Raw genomic sequence first — 19,727 nt, 5'->3', positions numbered from 1 at the left:
TTGTTGATATATAATTCGTAGAAATATTTATAACTCTTTTCACGTTTATGTATCTGTTCTAATACGCTACATGTCATATAATTTTAGTAAAATTAATATATTTATGTTCGTTAATGATGATGGAAATGATTTATCATGATTGTGATTAAGAACTCACCACCTTCACAACACATTTTATCAAATATTTATATTTAAAATTCAAATTCGAGGCATCGATTATGAAAGTATTTTGATTACATTATTCAAGTAAGAAGGAATTCTACTTTGCCAATCCATCCCAATTCCCACAAGGAGAAGTCAAAACATATATAAATGCTTCATCTAATCCAACCAATTACTTTGCTATATAACAGTTGTATTCTCTTTCCAATGCTAATAAATGCTACAACAATTTTCAAGTCAGTATAAAACATTTATTATGGGATTATACGTATTTCTTACGTTTACTTTTATCTATCTACCTATATTTAAAATTAATATTTATTATTTTTAATACATTAAGAGAGTTTTTTAATTCTTTTATCTTTAATATTAATTATATATATTTCCACTTTCTTTTATTACTTTTTGTCATAGCAAGAAAAAATATATTTTATTTATTTATTTATTTTTAATATTAATTATTTTATATATTTTACTTTTACTTGTCATTTTTAATACATTAATATAAAAATATTTTTTTTATCATGTTTACATTTAATATTAATTACTTTTTCTAAATTATTTCTTAAAATTAAAAATTATATATTAATTAATATGAATATTATGTTAAAATATAATAATATGTTATTTATTCATTTATTATAAATTACTACCAATTGCATTATAAATCATCTGCATATGTATATATGTATGATAACTGTTCATATAATTTAAGGGGCGGAGCTTGTATGTGACTTTGATAGTCAAATATATGAAATTCATAAATTAAAATTTTACTTTTATTCATAAGTAACACTTAAAATTTACCATCAAAGGATGTAGTGTAGTAAATAAAACTGTTCCTTTCTTAATTAGCGGTCTCGAGTTTGAACCTTGAGTATGAAAAAATCTTTGATAAGGATCAATACCCCCGAATGAAATGCATAGATTAGTCTAGGAGCAATTCTCCTTGAATGGCACGTGATATAACATGAATTTAAATTAGTCAAACTACAATTAAGATATGAATACGAAATGGAAAAAATAAAAAGAAACCACTTATAGTCCTACTAGGCCTGGCAGGGGGATCAGGTCGGCCCGCCCCGCGACCGGTTCGAGAACCGGGTCGCCGGACCCGATCCTGTATATTTTCGCGGGTTGGGAGGGGTTCGGGATAGGGGACCGGTTAGGGGCCGGTTCACCCTTTGGGCCCCGTCGACCTGGCCCAGCTGAACCGGCCGGTTCGAGGGATCCCCTAATTTATTTATTTATTTATTTTATTTTTTTGAATTATATCCGTTGGGGCAACGGCTAGTGGGCCCCCCAACGGATTTATTCACTTTTTTTCCCTTCCCCAACACCCCCTACCACCCCTACTTTTAATACTTTAATTTAAACCCTCAAGTTATCATAAATACACTTTAACCCACTTTTAATATTATAAATACCCCTCTATCCCTTATTATTTCTTACAAAATCATCTATTCTCTCATCTATTTTTTATATCCTCTCAATCTTAAGTCTCAATTTTTTATTTCATTTAAGTCTCATATTATATCATAATACATATATTTCAATTCTTAATTTTCATATTATATCATAATATATATATATATATATATATATATATATATATATATATAAAATTCTCATATTTGCTATCAAGTATTGGACATTGGAGTTCCAAATTACAAGTTACAACAAACTACAAGCTTCAAGAATCGGTTATAACGTTTGCTATTAACGCAGACGTTTGGTACATTCATTTCATAATATTTATATTTTATTTTTCGTCATTAATTTTTGTGTTATTATTATTTTTTATTACACTTTACATATAATTAAATATGAGTTCTAACAAAAAAGATACCGGTAAAGGAAAAGAGAAAGAACCAAGTGGCATTAATAATTATTTAATTTTAATAAAAAAAGTAGTAAGGAAAAAATAAGAGTAAATGTGGTGGTACTTCTTCTAAATCAATGTCTAGAGTTAGATTTAATACAAATGATTCTACTTATGTTGATGATACTTCTTATGATATTGATTCAAATGCTCAACTCGATCATGAACTTTTACAACAAATTTATGGTGATTTTAATCCTTATCTTGATGAAAATTCAGGTGAAGAAGTAGAAGTTGGTTTGGGAGAAGATGAATTAGAAGATACACCTACTAGTCCGGTAACAAAAGTTCCAAATGAAAGTACAAATTCAACGGAGCAAAATTCTGGACGCCCACCCCTTATACCTCCTACAAGGGAGAAGATAAAGTATCAACGCCCTAAAACTTCTGTTGTGTGGCAATTTATGACTTTAGATAAGGAAAACTCTATTGCTATTTGTAATAAGTGTAAGCAACTTTTTAAACATAAACAAGGTGGAGGTCAAGGTGGGACGGGGAGCTTAAATAGACATTTGTTATCTTGTGTGCCGATTTAATATAAAGAAGCTAAATCATTAGCCGATAGAAAAAAAGGAATTCCAGTTAATGATTTTGATATTAATGTTAATGAATCGGTAGGGGCTTCTAACATGGTTCAAGGAACATCAGATCCTTCTAACCTCGGTGGTCCACTAACACAACGTAAATATAATAAGGAAAGAGATTGCGAAAATTTAGCTAAAATGGTTTCTGTTTGTGGTTTACCTTATAGTTTTCCTTCACATCCCGGTTTTATTGAATATATTCAACAAACTTATAATCCTAATTATAGAGGTTTTTCAAGAAATACTGTTAAATCTAATGTTTTTGTATATCAAGGTAAACATTGTCACTATCTTCGTTGTATATTTAGCATATTAGATTGTAGAGTGTCTATAACTTCGGACATGGGTCATAGTGTTAATGGACGTGATTATTTAACTATTACAGCACATTAGATTGATAATAACTGAAATTTGCAAAAAAGAATCTTAAGTTATAAAGAATGTGTAGAGAAAAAAATCGGTGCATATTTAGCTTCAAATATTTTGAGTGTTCTAGATTATTACATGCATATAGATAAAGTAACGTCTGTCGCATTAGATAATGCATCTAATAATACAAACGCTGCTAGTATGTTAAAAGTTAGATTATGTCCAATTGATGTTAATGTTTTTCATGTTAGATGTGTTGCACATGAATTAAATTTAGTTGTACAAAATGGTATTTCATTATTTAAATGTGGTTGTCTGAAAATTAAATATGTTGTTGCCTGGATTTTTTATGCTCATAGACCTGCTAGAATTAGGGAATTTAATGAGTGTTGTGTACTATGTGATTTGTCAGCAAGAAAAATTCCAAGATATATTAATACAAGGTGGAATTCTTTTTACGAAATGTTTTCAGTTGTTTACGAATATAAAGGACCCACACAAATGGTGTTTAATGCTCATAATGCTGACCATTAGACAACACGACCCAGCTATACTGGGTAATTTTATTTTTAAAAAAAATGCTGACCATTAGACAAAATTTGTGAAGAAGATTGGGAAGAAAGTAATGAACTATTAGAATTTTTAAGACTTTTTTATGATGCTACAATCATGTTTTCTGGAATTTATTATCATACTATTTAATCAGTATTAATAAATATTTGTGCTATTTCAATTCAATTTTCTAAATACAAAAAAATTGAAAAATTTAGAGTTGTAATTGAAGGTATAATTGAAAAAAATTAAAAATAATTTTTTTCCTTTTCCTCAATTTTTTTTAACTGCTAATTTACTTCATCATGACTATAAATTACGAGGTGTGCAGGGACTTGTTGACACTTTTTATGATACTTTAGAAATTCTACCGGAAATAAATCCAACTTATGAAATGTGTAAGTCTAGCATAAAAGTAGAAGCAAAAGTTTTGTATGAAAAATATAGAACTACAGGAAATACTCAAGGAGAAGTTGGTCAAACTTCTAATTCTCAGAGTAAAGCTCGAATTTCAAGTTATATGCGAGGTTTTCTTGGTCTTAATTTTACTAACCGTGATGATTTTGAAGAATACCTTAATCAATCTTTAGAAACAGTGGAAGACGGAGATGGCAATGAATACTTATTAGCATGGTGGAGGAGGCGGAGCGTTGCATTTCCAATTTTGAACAAAATGGTTCGTGATGTTGTAGCTATTCAAGCTTCATCAGTTGCATCAGAGGCTGCTTTTAGTGCGGCAAGGTTTCAACTTGGCGATCATAGACATTCATTGGCGAAAGAAAGTTTGAAAACATCAGTTTTATTTAGAGACTGGGTCAATGCCGAGAGGAGGAATTCTAATTTGCCAAAGTTAACTTCCAAACAATAATCTTGGATTTAGAGCTGTCAAAATGGGCTGGCCCAACCCAACCCTAACGGGCTAGAGAGTTAAATGGGTTGGGACGGGCTGGCCCTTTAATAGCAGCCCAACCCAGCCCTAAGCGGGCCACGGGTTGGGACGGGTTGGCCCTTCAACCAAAAAATGAACAATATTACACTCTTAGAAAGAGTATCGAACTTTGACATCTATGAACACGACATCAATACATACAAAAAATCATTTATAAATCACACTTCGGTGAATACTTACAAAAATACATTTTTGAATCCCACACGAAGTGAATACTTACAAAAATACATAATAGCCAATGTAAGATTTAGCGGATAAATGTTGATCATTCCAATTTCCACCATTCCTCCCACAAAAAACTAGCTGATTTACAAGATTTCCAGCAACACAAGGCAGCCCAAATACTTAACAAATCTAAATTGCTAAATATTACATGACCCGTTAATTAAAGTTTCACGACTCCGCTTCCACTTGTACCATCGATCACATTTGAATCAGCATGTGATATTGTTTCCTTAAGAAGTTCATCTTCATCTACAATTCACCATACAAGATGTTAGTTAGATAATAATTAACAAATACTTTCAAAAAAAGAGTGATATATTAATAGATTAGATAGAAAAATATTACCCTCATTAGGTTGAGTAAATCCATGCAACCAATTTCTGGTAGTGACAAGAGTTTGAACATTTTCATGATGGATAGAATTTCTATATTTGGTAACAACATGACCACCAATACTAAATGCCGATTCAGATGCTACGGTGGTAATTGAAACACTGAGGACATCTCGTGCCATTACCGAAAGATTAGGATATTTTTTTTCATTATCCTTCCAATACTTAATAACATCCATCTCATGAAAAGTCTGATAATCGAGCTTTTTTCCCTCCAAATAAAGGTCCAATTCTGACTTTCCAGCAATGCAAACTGATGTACCCTCAAACTCTTTAAATTCCTATTAATTTGAAACATGAAATATACTAACGATAAGAAGACGAACCCCATCATAGCAAGTAAAAAAGTAAACTGATTTTAACTTCAAATAAAATAGAGAAAGGTAACTCTACACTAATTTTAACTTCAAATAAAATAGTGAAAGGTAACTATAAACTGATTTTAACTTCAAATAAAATAGTGAAAGGTAACTCATAATTGATTTTAACTTCAAATGAAATAGTGAAAGGTAACTCATAATTGATTTTAACTTCAAATAAAATAGTGAAAGGTAACTCATTTTTATCTAACTACACATTAAATAGAACTACAAAAATCATCAAGTAGACAAAATTAGTTCTAAAATGTGTAAGTGCTTTTAATCACAACCCATCAAAGTAGAGAATAGAAGCGTTTTTAAGAAAAGATACATAATGATTTAAAGATAAAAAATTAAATACTTACCGCAAACAAAGTAGACTTCTTTTGTTTGGATTGACTTCCTTCTTCAGTTGGTTTGGACCAAGTAGTAGGAGCAGTTGTCCCTATTTGATTATTTGCATATTGTTCATAGAGGTTGTATAATTTTAACTTTATAGTTGCAGCCTGCGCTTTTGCCGAAGAAGAGTTCACCTTTGAGAAACAATATTCTAAAAGTTGCATCTTGAAGTGAGGATCCAAAATTGCTCCAAATGAGAGTACCAAACTATATCTATTCCAATATTTCTGAAACTTATTGAACATTCTTACAGCCATTTCCTTAATAACTTCATCTAAATTACTTGAATTCTCTTTCAGCAAGCATTCAATTTTCCAAACTTGCATAAAGTACAAATTGGAAGTTGGATAACTTGAACCAGAAATTAAGTTTGTTATTTCATAAAAAGGCTCCAAGAATCCAAATATTTTTTCTGCCCTTCTCCAATGATCAAATGTAGGACAACTTGAGTAATTTCTATCAATTAACTGTAGACTAGAAAAAGCTTTTTCATATTGTAGTGCACTCTCAAGCATCAAGTACGTTGAGTTCCATCTAGTTGTCACATCCAAACGTAAACCCAAATTTGTACTAATTCCAACTTGCTAAACACATTGCTCAAACTTTCTCATTCTACCATCTGATCCTTTAACATACTTCACACTTTCTCTAATTCTAAACAAGGCATCATTAGCTACTTTTAAACCTTCTTGGACAATCAAATTTAGAATATGAGCAGAACAACGTACATGAAAGAACTCACCATCACATAACAAACTCTTTTGCAAACCAAGATGACCTTTTAAAATAGTTTGCATGCTATCATTGTTAGTGGCATTATCTAAAGTGATAGAGAACACCTTCCTATTAATTCCCCACTCTTTCAAACAATCATATATAGTTGTAGCCAATTCAACTCCGGTATGAGGAGGAATCATGCGACAAAAGTTCAAAATTTTACTTACTACCTTCCAATTATCATCAATATATTGAGCAGTTAAACACAGATATCCTTCAGAAGTACCTGCTGTCCAGCAATCAGAAGTTAAGCAAACTCGATTAGGAATCTTCACCAACACTTGTTTTAATTTTTCTTTCTCTCTGAAATACACTTTTTGAACATCCACAACAGAAGTGTTCCTTGATGGCATTACCAATTCTGGATTTACATAATCTGCCCAAGCTCTAATTTTTTTATATTCAACAAAAGAATACGGCAGATCATGCTCAATAATTGCTTCAGCAAGCTTTTCACGGGAAATTAATTGATCGATCTTTCTTGATTGTATGTTACCTTGCTGATCCATATACATTTGACCCAAATCATAGAACTTAACCTTTTTACATTTAATTAAATGACGTTTCAAATGTGATGTTCCATAGTTCTTACCATTAGGTCCAGGAGTAGAACCAACCCTATATGGTTCCTTACAACCTCTGCATATTGCTTTTTCCACTCCATTTTTATCTCTACCAATCTTCTTGAAATACCTCCAAACAGATGATTTTAATTGCCTCACTTTCTTCTGTGGAGATTCTTTAGATTCACTCACCCTTACACTAGTTTCATGTGCACTATATTCATCATCATCCTCCATTGATTTCTCTGTATACGTTAAATATGTCAAAAGTTAGTTTCAAACTTCAAAATGAACATGTAGAGAAACTAACTTTTCTGATTACTCATTAGGAAAACACAACTAATACACATGATATCATACAATACGAAAATAATTAAGAAAAAGATGTTATATATGAAACTATCACAAAAGATGAACATGATTAAGAGTTAAGACGAAGTTCAACTCGTTTTGGAGAAGAAACAAATCGAAAAAATGATAGATTCTTACTTGTATGGTTGTATGCTTGTATCAATATTCAATACCAATCTGAAAATTGAACTTTGAATGAGCTTGGAAACTCTAAAACTTCAAAACCCTAATGTCATTCCTAAAATGAAAGAGAAAGCTGCTGCCTGCTAAGCTAAAAGACAAAGAGAATATATATGATTATATTATATACTTATAATAAAATGAATCAAAAGTCAAAACTCTAATAAAGTAATGGGCTTGGGCAATTAAAAAAAATTGTGGGCTCATGGCCTAAAATGTAAAAGATTTGCAAAAGACTTGATTTTTTATTTTTCAAAATATTTATTGATAACATCTTTACAAATAAAACACTACTAAAAATATATATATAAAAATATTTTAAAAAATTAATAGCCCACGGGCTGGCCTCTGAGGCTTGCGGGTTGGGCCTATGAGGCTGCGGGCCAAACGAGGCTGGGCTAAAAAGCCTCGTTCCTAAATGGGCCAAAAAAATTAAGCCCAACCCCACTTAATTCAAGGGTTGGGTTGGGCCGGCCTCGCGGGCCAAGCCCATTTTGACGGCTCTACTTGGATTAATGCGGTAATTGGATCTAGTGATGATGAATTAGAGTCACAAGAGTTTTTAGCAAGTTTGCCAACATCGGAGGATGTCACCGTCGATATGATGCGACAATTAGAATTGAATTTTAAAGGACAATACAAATATTAGATTACATCCGAGAACTAATTGAAACAAAACCCTTCCTAGAAGGTGGCAGCGTAAATTAGTTACTCATCTAATATTTGTAACAAATATTAGTTTTACATATGAGAACTTATTGAAACAGAATCCTTCCTAGAAGGTGGCTGCGTAGATTAGTTACTCCACTAATATTTGTAAATTGTAACTTCTAAGTTCTAAGTTGCAATTAGATTTTATTGATTAAATTTGAAGGCTTTATTCAAGTCTTTTTTATATAACTATTGTCTTGCATTTTAATTTTAATATATTCATACATATTTACATATATACTAAACTAACTTTAAAATACTTAATTTAAAAATCGAAATTTCAAGTTTAAATTACTTTAAAATATTTAAAATACAAATTTGAACTTCTCAAATTTGAAATTTGAAATTTGAAAATTGAATTATTTGAAAATTGAATTTGAAATTTGAAAATTAAAAATTGAAGTTTGAAATTTGAAAGTTGAATTTGAAATTTGAAGTTTAAAATTTGAAGTTTGAAGTTTGAAATTTGAAATTGAAATTTGAATTTTGAAATTTGAAAACTTAAGCATTATTTATTAGTTAAAAATATTATTGAAAAAAAATCAAATAAACTAAAAATGTTATTCAATAACATATAATTTCAATATAAATAAATAAGTATATAAAAAATAAAAAATCTCCAGTCCCGTCCCTCTCCCCAAAACCCGTCCTATCTCGTATATATAGTGGGACGGGATGGGACTTATTTTTGTGCCCCCAATCCTGGTTCCTATAATCCCGATCCCGGCCAAATCCCACCAGCGCTGTCCCCCGTCCCATCCCGTCCCCCAGTCCCCGTCCCCTTGCCAGCCCTAAGTCCTACTTACAAATAACGAGGCAAGTACACTAAAATCCCATAAATGTCACTCTCTATTTCTTCTTTAATTGGAATTCTCCTGCCATTCTACATTTAATTCTTTCAAGGAAATGATGAAGCCATTTTCTTGTTTAGCATTCTTCATTTTTCTATTTAATTATTTGATTGTAAAAGAGGCAAATGGTTCTCTTAGAGAGTTGAAGCTTTATGAATTCCAAAAAGGACTTGAAGACAAACATTTCCATTATCCTTCCTCTTTCATCTATTCCTCACCACCTTCAACTTCTCCACAACCTTCTATTCCCACCTCCAATGCCAAAAAGGTACTCAAAATAATACTGCTCAGTTTGTTTGACTATTTGAACTTTGACTTTATTGACACTTGTTATTTAGTAGAATTTTATAAAATTTCTTTCCTTGACAACTTCTTTTTTGTTGGTTTTAGAGTGAAGGAGGGGTTATATATCCAATAGGGTATGGTGCAGATCCAAGAGGGACAAGTGATAGTAGTGAAGCTATAAAAGAGGCTATTAATGATGCATTGAAATTGCAAAATAATGGACTTACATTACTGCCTGGTATTAGTGATCTTGGTGGTCTCATTATTGATTTTCAAGGTGGAAATTATAAAATCAACAATCCTATTGTATTTCCTCCTGGCATTGGCAATATTGTGGTATGTCATATACATCCTCCCTCTCTAATTTTGATTATTTGTTTAAGTTATGTACACTGACAGTAATATACGTAATTATTATGCAATACGGTTCCATGTAAAACAATCACAAGGAATAGAACAAAAAAGAAAATTTTCATTTGAAAAGAGAATGTGAACGTGAATAAATTTTTTTTGGACTTAGAAGTGAGTCCACTTTAGGATTCAATATTAGTTCATAACTTCGCAGTAACACGTTATTTGAGCAAATAACACATTATAGGTAATTCGAAAACTCGTTAATGGCTAACTATACATAAAATATGAGATGAGAAACTAATTATTTCCTTAGTTTTAATTTGTTTGTCTCCTTTTAATTCAAAACTAATTTAAAAATATTGTTAGCTTAATTTGAAAGTGTTAATGGCAACACTAGTGGTAGCAATCGATTACAAGATATTGATTTGATTGGGCAGTGTTCAAACTGAAAATGCAATTAAATTGTCTGTACAGATGTGTCCTACTTTATTGGAAAATGCATCTTATTTTCAACTTTTACCTATGACAAGTGCCTACCTATGTGGCAATCTAGGGAGTTAAAAAAAACGAAAGATAAAAGATTTTCAGGATAGTTAATTGATACGTGAGATAAGAATAATAATTTTTTAATAAAATTTTAGTTTAATTTTATTTTATGTTTTATTTGAGATATTAAGTTGATCTGAAAATTATTTTATTCCATCATTCTCACTAGATGGTGAGATCTATCCCATACCGTGTAGTACCAAAATGAGGTGTTATTGTACTACTTCCACCGTCTCATTTTATGTGGCACCATTTCCTTTTTGGTCAGTTCCAAAAAGAATGTCACATTTTCTAATATGGCAAGTGTTTAAAAGTACAATTTCTTTTTTACCCTTGTTGGTTCTACTTAATTTTAAAATAATACTCCAATACATTTATGAGGAGAAAGAAAAGTGATCTATTTTTTAAAGGGTAATTTGGTAAACATTTCAAGCCGGAAGGCTGCTATCCCAATAGGAAGGGCGGAACGAGGAGAGGAGCTGAAAGCCACTTGACTGTAAGGAGAGGGCCCGGCAATCATACCACGGCGGTCAAAAAAGCGTGTTCCCTTCAGATAAGACGCACCGTAGGCCATCCTCGGCCTTCTTCGTTTTCGATGAAAATAAAATTTCAATCTCCAAAAGCAAAGTCTTCATTTATTTCTTAAACTTCGTGCCCGGTCTAATGTTGCCACATAAAATAGGACGGATGGAGTACTTCATAAAATGTTTTAATTCAAATATTGAAGTTAAAAAAGTAATTTTTTGAAATAAAAATTATTAATTGAGCAATCATTTGAGAAATTAACATCCTTTATTGTATCTGCTAGCTAAACTAAATGCTCCAGTGTTTTGAAATATATGTTTTATAGTGAGATAATATCTATTCTTAAAAGAGGCAAAAGGCAAAAGATTAAAGGAGGATTTTCCCTATTGTTATTTGTTAGCCCAACGCATATTTTTCTTCTTTTGATCTGGTCCCCCTTGCATCTAATTATTCTTTGAACTTTTTAATTGAATTTTGTTTATTAGAGTTTAAAAATGAGTTGTTTATCAGATTGTTAGTATTTATAGGTTGTGTAATTTTTGTATTAGTATACTCTATACCCATACTTTAGTGATTTTTGCGTCAGAAGTTATGGTTAATCGACTCTTTATAATAATAATAATGATAATGATATTTAAGTGACTATATGTAAAATTTACCCATTTTATTATGTATAATTTACTACCTATAGTGTTAAGAGTTAATTACATTATTTTCCTATTCTTTTTCAAATTACAAAAATTTCTTAAAATTTATGAATTTCGGATACATCACTAGATTTCGGAATACATCACTGGACATTCGAATACATAGGTGAGGAATGTATCAGAGAGGGAATAGGACATCTGGATACATCACTGGACTTTCGAATACATCATTAGACATTCGGATGAATAGGTGAGGGATGTATCAGAGAGGGAATGGATGTATCCGATATGGGATAGGGGATGTATCAGCGAGAGGAAAGTGATGTATTCGAGAGAAGATTTTTTAATTTTTTTAAAATGGTAGAAAATTTTAGAGATAACACTAAAAGAAGATGTGTATTTAGATATTTTATCCTTTTATTATTGGGTTTCTCTTTTTTTCCCCCCGCAAATGTTGGGTCAGTAAAGGACTACCTTAGTTACGAAACCCATTGGGTTACTAGTAAATTTCATTCTCAAGCCCAAAATGACAGCCCATATATTTTAGGATCCATTGTTTTCCTCTTCTGTTTTCTGTTGCAACCTGAAAATCATATGAAGTTGTGTCCTTTTACCCTTTTCTTGGCCCTTATATCTGTCCAGAGGTGTCAAATGGGCTAAGTTTATTAATTAAAAAAATTACCTAATAAGACATACATTCATATCATATTTACTAATTCTCTCTATAGTTTGAAATAATTACAGACTAATTAACAATTTCATAGTAGATTTTGAGTCAGATTCATCTAGATATACATATTTTTGCTACTAGATACACTAAAATAGAGAGGGAGGCGAGTGGATACCAGATACAGAGAGAGAGGTCAGCGAGAGAAGAGAGTGACAAGAGAGATAAGAGCGAGACGAGAGAGAGCATCAGATACATGCGAATTCATTTGGATACAGTGTATCCAGAACGAATTACACTTAATTTTGACCCCATGTATATCTAAGATACATGTATTTGGGCATGCCAACTACATGTTTTCGAAGTCCAAAATCAAGCGAGATTTGCAATGTTGCAAACTAGTGTGAATCTAAGTAATTTTTCTCTTAAACTAGTGGAATTTCTGTAAATTACCCTGCGATCTATTGATTGGACAAATTGAGTTTGATCTTGGTGAATTGCCTTAATATTTTCAGGTAAAAGGGGGAACACTAAGGGCATCTGATACATTTCCGGGCGATAGACATCTAATTGAACTATGGTCACAAGTCTCTCCCAAGCTCATCAAAGACTACAACATTTCCCACCACCATAGTAACATTTTCGATAGACGTGACCAAAACATCGCGATTCGTTATGAGGGCATTACGTTCCATGACATCCTCTTCGACTCAAACTATCGAGGAGGAGGTCTATATGTAGTTGACTCAGCTAGAATTCGCGTAACAAATAGCTTTTTTGTTCACTTCAACACGGAAGGAGTCCTTGTCCTGAGGGGCCACGAGACCTTTATATCGAACACGTTCATGGGCCAACATCCAACCGTTGGCGGTGATAAAGGTGAGAGAGATTTCTCAGGTATAGCAATTGATCTTGCTAGCAATGACAATGCAATTACTGATGTTACAATTTTTTCATCAGCAATTGGAATTGTACTTAGAGGTGAGGCTAATATTGTCACAGGGGTACATTGTTACAACAAGGCAACAAATTTTGGTGGAGTTGGTATTTTAGTTAAAGCATCACAAAATAGAATAGACAATTGTTACCTTGACTATAACTCTATAGTCATTGAGGACCCTTTCTTAGTTCACATCTCAAATGGATATTTTCTTGGAGAGGGAAACATAGTTTTGAAAGCGATTAATGGTCGAATTTTTGGACTAAATGTGATTAACAACATGTTTAGTGGTAACCCTACAAAAATGACACCAATTTTGAGTTTGGATGGAGTGTTTAATGATATTGATCAAGTTGTTATAGACCAAAATAACGTGAATGGCATGAGTTTGAAGTCTACTACTGGAAAATTAAGTGTTGCTGGAAATGGGACAAAGTGGATAGCTGATTTTTCATCAATTCTTGTGTTTCCTAATAAGATAAATCATGTACAATATTCATTTTATTGTAGAGGAGGGGTTGTTGGATTTCCAGTACATGCTATAACAAATGTATCAAGTAATGTTGTGGTTATTGAGAGTGAAAAAATAGTTGATGGTGTGGTGTCAGTTTTTGTTGATCAACATAATATTGTGGGTGAAAAGAATTTTTTCATGTGAAAAAACAAGCTATTGGAGATGATGTTATTTAAATACTTGTTACCTCTTTTTTCTCCTCCTTCCTCAATGTTTGGTATTTGTATTGAGATTAGACTGATTTGAATTCGCATTAGGAAGTTGCACGTTAATGATAAAGCATTTCATATCTCCTTTAATTTTACTCCTCCCAGCTTGATGTTTGATATTTGTATTGAGATCAGACTAATTTTAATTCACACGAGGAAGTTGCATGTTAATGGTAAAGCATTTTATAATAAAAATACTAATTAAATATTCAACTTTTGAACTCGAGATAACCAAGAATAGAAATACTACTTGTTATCTTATGGTTTCTTTACTTAATGAATGTCTTTTGATAGAAAAATTTATCTTAGGATTAAATTGTAAGTACAATGATAAAGGTTTGTCATGTATAAAATATAATAAAAGAAATATATATATATATATATATATATATATATATAATGTTTAGGAAGTAATTTAAAAACATCCAAACACTAGTGGATATTATAATGGGCCATTGCTTTTTCCTTTTTGTTAAAATTAAAGCAAAAGGAGTTGATGATCACATATCTTGTCCCACTCCCCTTCATCTTTTTTCTTCTTCTGCTTAATTAGGCAAAGAAAACTCACAAAATATCTAAAAGACTAAAGAAAAAAAAAGGAATTGTACTCAAATAATTGGCCAGATTCATTATTTACTATTTTAAGCCGTCATATATAAAATTTACATTAATTATACATGATTATACATATATTATACATAAATTATATAGATATTAGACATTCACCTGTTATTTTTAGTTTAAATGATTGGGTGAGTGTACGTTATTTAGATTAATTCTACGAGAAACAAGTGTTACAATTCCACCAAATGCCCTCCATTGTTTTTTTTTTTGGATGGTGGGTTACCTGGTATCAGATATCTGTTTAGTGATCCTAACTAATTCGACTTTGTATGTTCCTTTTCTATCCGAATTTTTTCCATTTCGAAGGCTCGAACCTAGTATTAAATGATCAAGGGTGAGGAATCATATCCAACCCACCAAAATCTATGGTAGTTTCGTTGTTCTGCCTTTCATTTCCCAGTATTCACGTCCACTCTCATCCAAAAGTTTTTAAAAGAAAAACAGTTGATTAGAAATCAAGTTAATTTTCTTGAGAGTAATGAATATTCTTAGGAATATTTAAAAGACTAAGCCAGTCATAGAGTCACATAATGTGGTTTGAGCTTAATTTGATCCCACATTCCAAAAGTATCATAAAGCATTTAATAATTTCGACCCTTCAGCTTTCCTAAAAGTAAAAAATTAATAGCATAATAATACGTAAATGTGTCTATTAACTTGACATCAATTGATATTTATGTCTTTCAATTTTAAAGGTGTATAAGTAGACACTTAAATTTGTATAAAATTGAACAATAGACACACATGTCCAACGTTGCATAATACACGTAGAACACCGTGTAGGACATGTATGTCTATTTGTTCAATTATATACTGGTTTAAGTGTCTATCTACTTGTGAACACACAAAATTGAAAAATATAAATATCAATTGAGATCAAGTTAAAAGAGCAATTTTTGTGTATTATGCCTAAATTAATTAGGTCAACAATATGGTTCAGTGACATCTTTGTGAATATTGACACTGCCTATACTTGATGGTTTTTTTTTTTGTTTTTTTTAAAACATCCTTAAACCCTATTGTCGTTTTCGGAGGATGATGGATGTGATGGAGATGGAGATGGATTGGAGAAGATGAGACATTGTGAACAATGGAGAAAAAATAGAATGATTTAGGAAGATGAATAGAATGGTGTAGAAAAAATGAAAAGCATTAAAATTGATGTATTTTGGTGATGAATTTTTTTTAAAAAAAATTATTCTGAAAAATAGGTGTGTGCATATTACACTCAATAACAAAGATTTGGGGGTGACGCTTTAAGGGTGTCAATATTTGTGTTTAAAATACTCTAGGGGGGTAATAGGACCCCCATGAAGTATAAGTGTGTAGTAGAGAATCGGGTAATAGATTGAGGGGGTATTTGACCGTTTTCTCTATTATTTTCTTTCCATGACCAATCATCATCACATTGATTTAGTAGTTACTTGCACCAATGGAATTTGTACCACCAAAACATACTATCTTCATCATTAAATTAATCAAGAAAATGTAGATTTTCTTAATATAACTTTGGACTAGACTAGTTTGCACGTATCTTGACTTAAACTAATTCCACAAGATACATGTTACATCGTATTAATAGCAGATATGAAGTAATTTTGTTCATCAAAACTAAAAAAAATAAAAAGAAATTATATTTTTTCTGTACATAAATCTCAAAAAAAGCCTTCAACATTAGTATTGCCTTTAATTAGATCTCTCGTGGGACATCAAAGTAATATGCCTCCAAAATTTTAATATTTTATTATATTGTTGTCCATATACTTTGCTATCTTTCAATATCATCAAATCAAACATGTTATCATCTTATTCATCTCTTGGATAAGAACAAATCATGTTCATAATTCTTTTCTTATATACCTCCTTTGTGGGAGGGGGGTTGGGGGTCCCAAACATGTTTTTTTTTTTTTTTTTGGTGATAGTATAAACTAAAAGGCTAGACAATGGATAACCAACTAGCCATATCCTAATATCCTATGCCACCACTTTTTTTTTGCTTCTTCTTTTCATGAATACCATTGAATTAAGTTTCATTTTTCACTCCCTCATATATATCTCATGTTGAAGCTCCACCCTAGACCAAATTAAAACTCGATAAGGAAGGAGAGGTTGTTCTAATTCCAGAATCATTTTTCTCTACTTAATTAATATTTTCATGGCTAAACGTCCCCTCATGCATATGACTCCAACACAAAGCCCAATCATGAGCCTAGATCCTTTTAAAACCCCTTTTCTTGATCATGATCAAGTCTATAATAACAATGGAAGTACACTAAACTTGAACATGACATTGATCATTGCTGCCCTAATATGTGCTTTAGTTTGTGCTCTTGGCTTAAATTCCATGTTACATTGTGTGTTTCAATGCACTCAAAGGACTATCTCTGAGCCAGTTGAATGGGTAGCTTCAAAGAGAGTCAACTCTGGACTTAAGAAGAAAGATATGGTTGCTTTGCCAACATCTACCTATAATAATGCAATTTCAAGCACTATATCTTCATCATCATCATCGTCATCGTGTGCTATTTGCTTGTTGGATTTCATGGATGGAGAAAGAATTAGGGTTCTTCCTCAATGTACACATTCTTTCCATGTGGTTTGTGTTGATGAATGGCTACTCTCACATTCTTCTTGCCCTACTTGTAGGCTTCTTCTCAAGTCTAGTAATTGTTTGGGAATTTTCACATCTCTAGTTTAAAATTAATATGTCTTATGATAACTATGAGAGTTGTTTTTTTTTTTAAAAAAAAAAAACATTTTCATCTAAGAGATGAAGTGTTGATGTTTGATTTTGCTTTTATGATAATTGTGTGCTAGCTAGACACTATGTCATTGTAACAAAAAGTTGTTACAATTAGTTCTTGGTAAATTCTACCATAGTAGGAGAGAACTTCGAATATATTCATGTTATATGTTGATGAGGCGGGGTATTAAAGATGATTAATTTTCGATTTAGATGTCACCTTCAGATTTGGAGCGTATTTGATCTTTAAGTTTGAATAAAAGAAAGGGTCAATTGAGGATCAAACATAACATTTTAAGAATACAAGATATATGTATATAATCTAGGAAAAATTACAGAAATTCACATTTTAGTTTATTTATTACATTATCCCCTATAAGTTTTACAAATCTCAAAAATCCCTCATTTTCGCGCATCAGATCAGTGTATCAACGCTTATATTATTATATCTCGCGCATCAGACTAATGTATCAGCGCTTATATTATTGTATCTCGCGCATGTATCAATGATTATATTATTGTATCTCGCGCATCAGATTAATGTATCAGCGCTTATATTATTGTATCCGTTTGAGGAATTTCTGTAATTATAAACTTTTAAGGGATAAATTGTAATTTTACCTTAAAAGTATGTGATTTCTGTAATTTGCCCAATAATCTATCATAATTGCCCTAATTCTTTTTCAAAAGTTTAGCAATGAAATGTAACTTTAATTACAATAATTGAGAGTTATTTTTATGATAGATGAAACAACATGCCACTAATACTGAAAAGAAAGAAGGCCACATGAAACATGATCAACTTTTTTATGCCCTCTTTTTTTCAACTTTTGGACAATTTCCACTTAAAAGTTTTTCAAATAAATGGACTTAATTTGAAGTATTACTTTTGGTACTTTATTAGACTAATTGTCTTATGAGTTTATTTTCATTAATTTAATCCAAATTAAAGAATCTTAGGTGTAGCAAGAAAATACAAAATATTGAAACGACGTCTTTCCACCACAAATTAAAGGTACTCTTTATTGGGATTATCCTCCAAGATATTCTTTCTTATCACAAAAATTATTTGGGAACTGATACTCCAATCAGTTCATTTCACGCTCTCTATCCGTCTCATTTCAACTATCGTTTTTATTCATTACACATCTATTAAGAAATCATTATAAATACAACGTACAATACTTTACTAAGTTATCCTTTGGTTCCTTTTAAGTATTACTTTTTCTAATTTTTTGAATTCAATTTATATGACTTATTTTTCTTTTTCATCACTTTCAAAAAGAATGACACATTTTTGGAGATCATAGTACTCTAGCTTAGTTGGTTGACTATCTAAACTCTCACCTTATTAGTGAAGGTTCAATTTTCCATATTGTAATCCCCTTCCTCCATCTCCAATTATTTTTATATTTAGTAACAATTTAACTTTAAAATACTCATTTTATCCATAATGAAATAATTTTATAATCACACAAACATCTATGACTTGGTTAGGCCACAAATTTAACAAGTCTTTCATTCTTTTTAAAAATTCGTGTCAAGTCAAACTACATTATATAAATTAGGACGAAATATGATATTAAGGCCTAAGTGTATAATTGACTAAGTGTATAAAAACCACAAAACTAGAAAACCTAATTTAAAAAAAAAATCTTACCTAAAGGGTACGGATATCTAGAAAACCTAAGGGGTCGTTTGGTTTGAATATGAGTTATGATGGGATAAGTTATGTTGGGATAAGTTATGTTGGGATTAGTTATGATGGGATAAGTTGTCCTGGGATTATTTCTTATTGAGTGTTTGGTTTGTTATATTCAAAATAATATATATTGATAAATTTTAAGAACAAGTTGTTTGTTTACAAAATTACCCTTCACTTTATTTAAACTTTTTAAATTTTTCTTTGTGAGCTTTAGTTATTCATTTTTTAAAATAAAACTTTTATTTTTTTTAACTTAAATATTTTTGTTTATGTATTCCCATGATAAGTACCATGTGTATTTAAAAATATAACTTTTTTCTTATTTAGCTTAAAAATAGAACTTTCCTCTTAAGTTTATTAAAGAGAAGAAAATTTATGAGAAATCAAAATAAAATAAACATAAGAATTAGTCAAATAAATTCATAAATAAAAATTATATTTATATAGTATAATTTTTTAATAGAAAAATATGTATAATTATCATAAAAATAAGGAGTAGTAAATATTATTATACATGGTATTAAAAAAAATGTAAATATACATAAATGTAAAAAATGATATATAAAAAGGATTTAAAGGGACATATTTGTCATTTACCTATTCTATCTCGGGATAAGTTATCCCGGGATTACTATACCACCCATGGGGAGGGATAACTTATC

At 30.9% G+C, this 19,727-nt stretch overlaps 1 protein-coding gene across 1 annotated transcript; it reads left to right on the top strand.

Annotated features, from left to right (window-relative positions):
• Positions 1–9,294: 9,294 nt before the first annotated feature.
• On the top strand, positions 9,295–13,928 carry LOC125836674 (polygalacturonase QRT3). Its single transcript, XM_049515879.1, is given in 4 exon segments — positions 9,295–9,339; positions 9,341–9,574; positions 9,697–9,927; positions 12,846–13,928. Coding segments are annotated over 4 exon segments (1,593 nt in total).
• The last annotated feature ends 5,799 nt before the right edge of the window (positions 13,929–19,727 follow it).

The sequence above is a fragment of the Solanum verrucosum genome, unplaced genomic scaffold (assembly GCF_900185275.1).
Source record: "Solanum verrucosum unplaced genomic scaffold, falcon-dt-bn FXZP01000278.1, whole genome shotgun sequence".
Classification (NCBI taxonomy): Eukaryota; Viridiplantae; Streptophyta; class Magnoliopsida; order Solanales; family Solanaceae; genus Solanum; species Solanum verrucosum.
The sequence above is the reverse complement of the archived record's forward strand: the minus strand, read 5'-3'. Positions and strand labels throughout refer to the sequence as shown.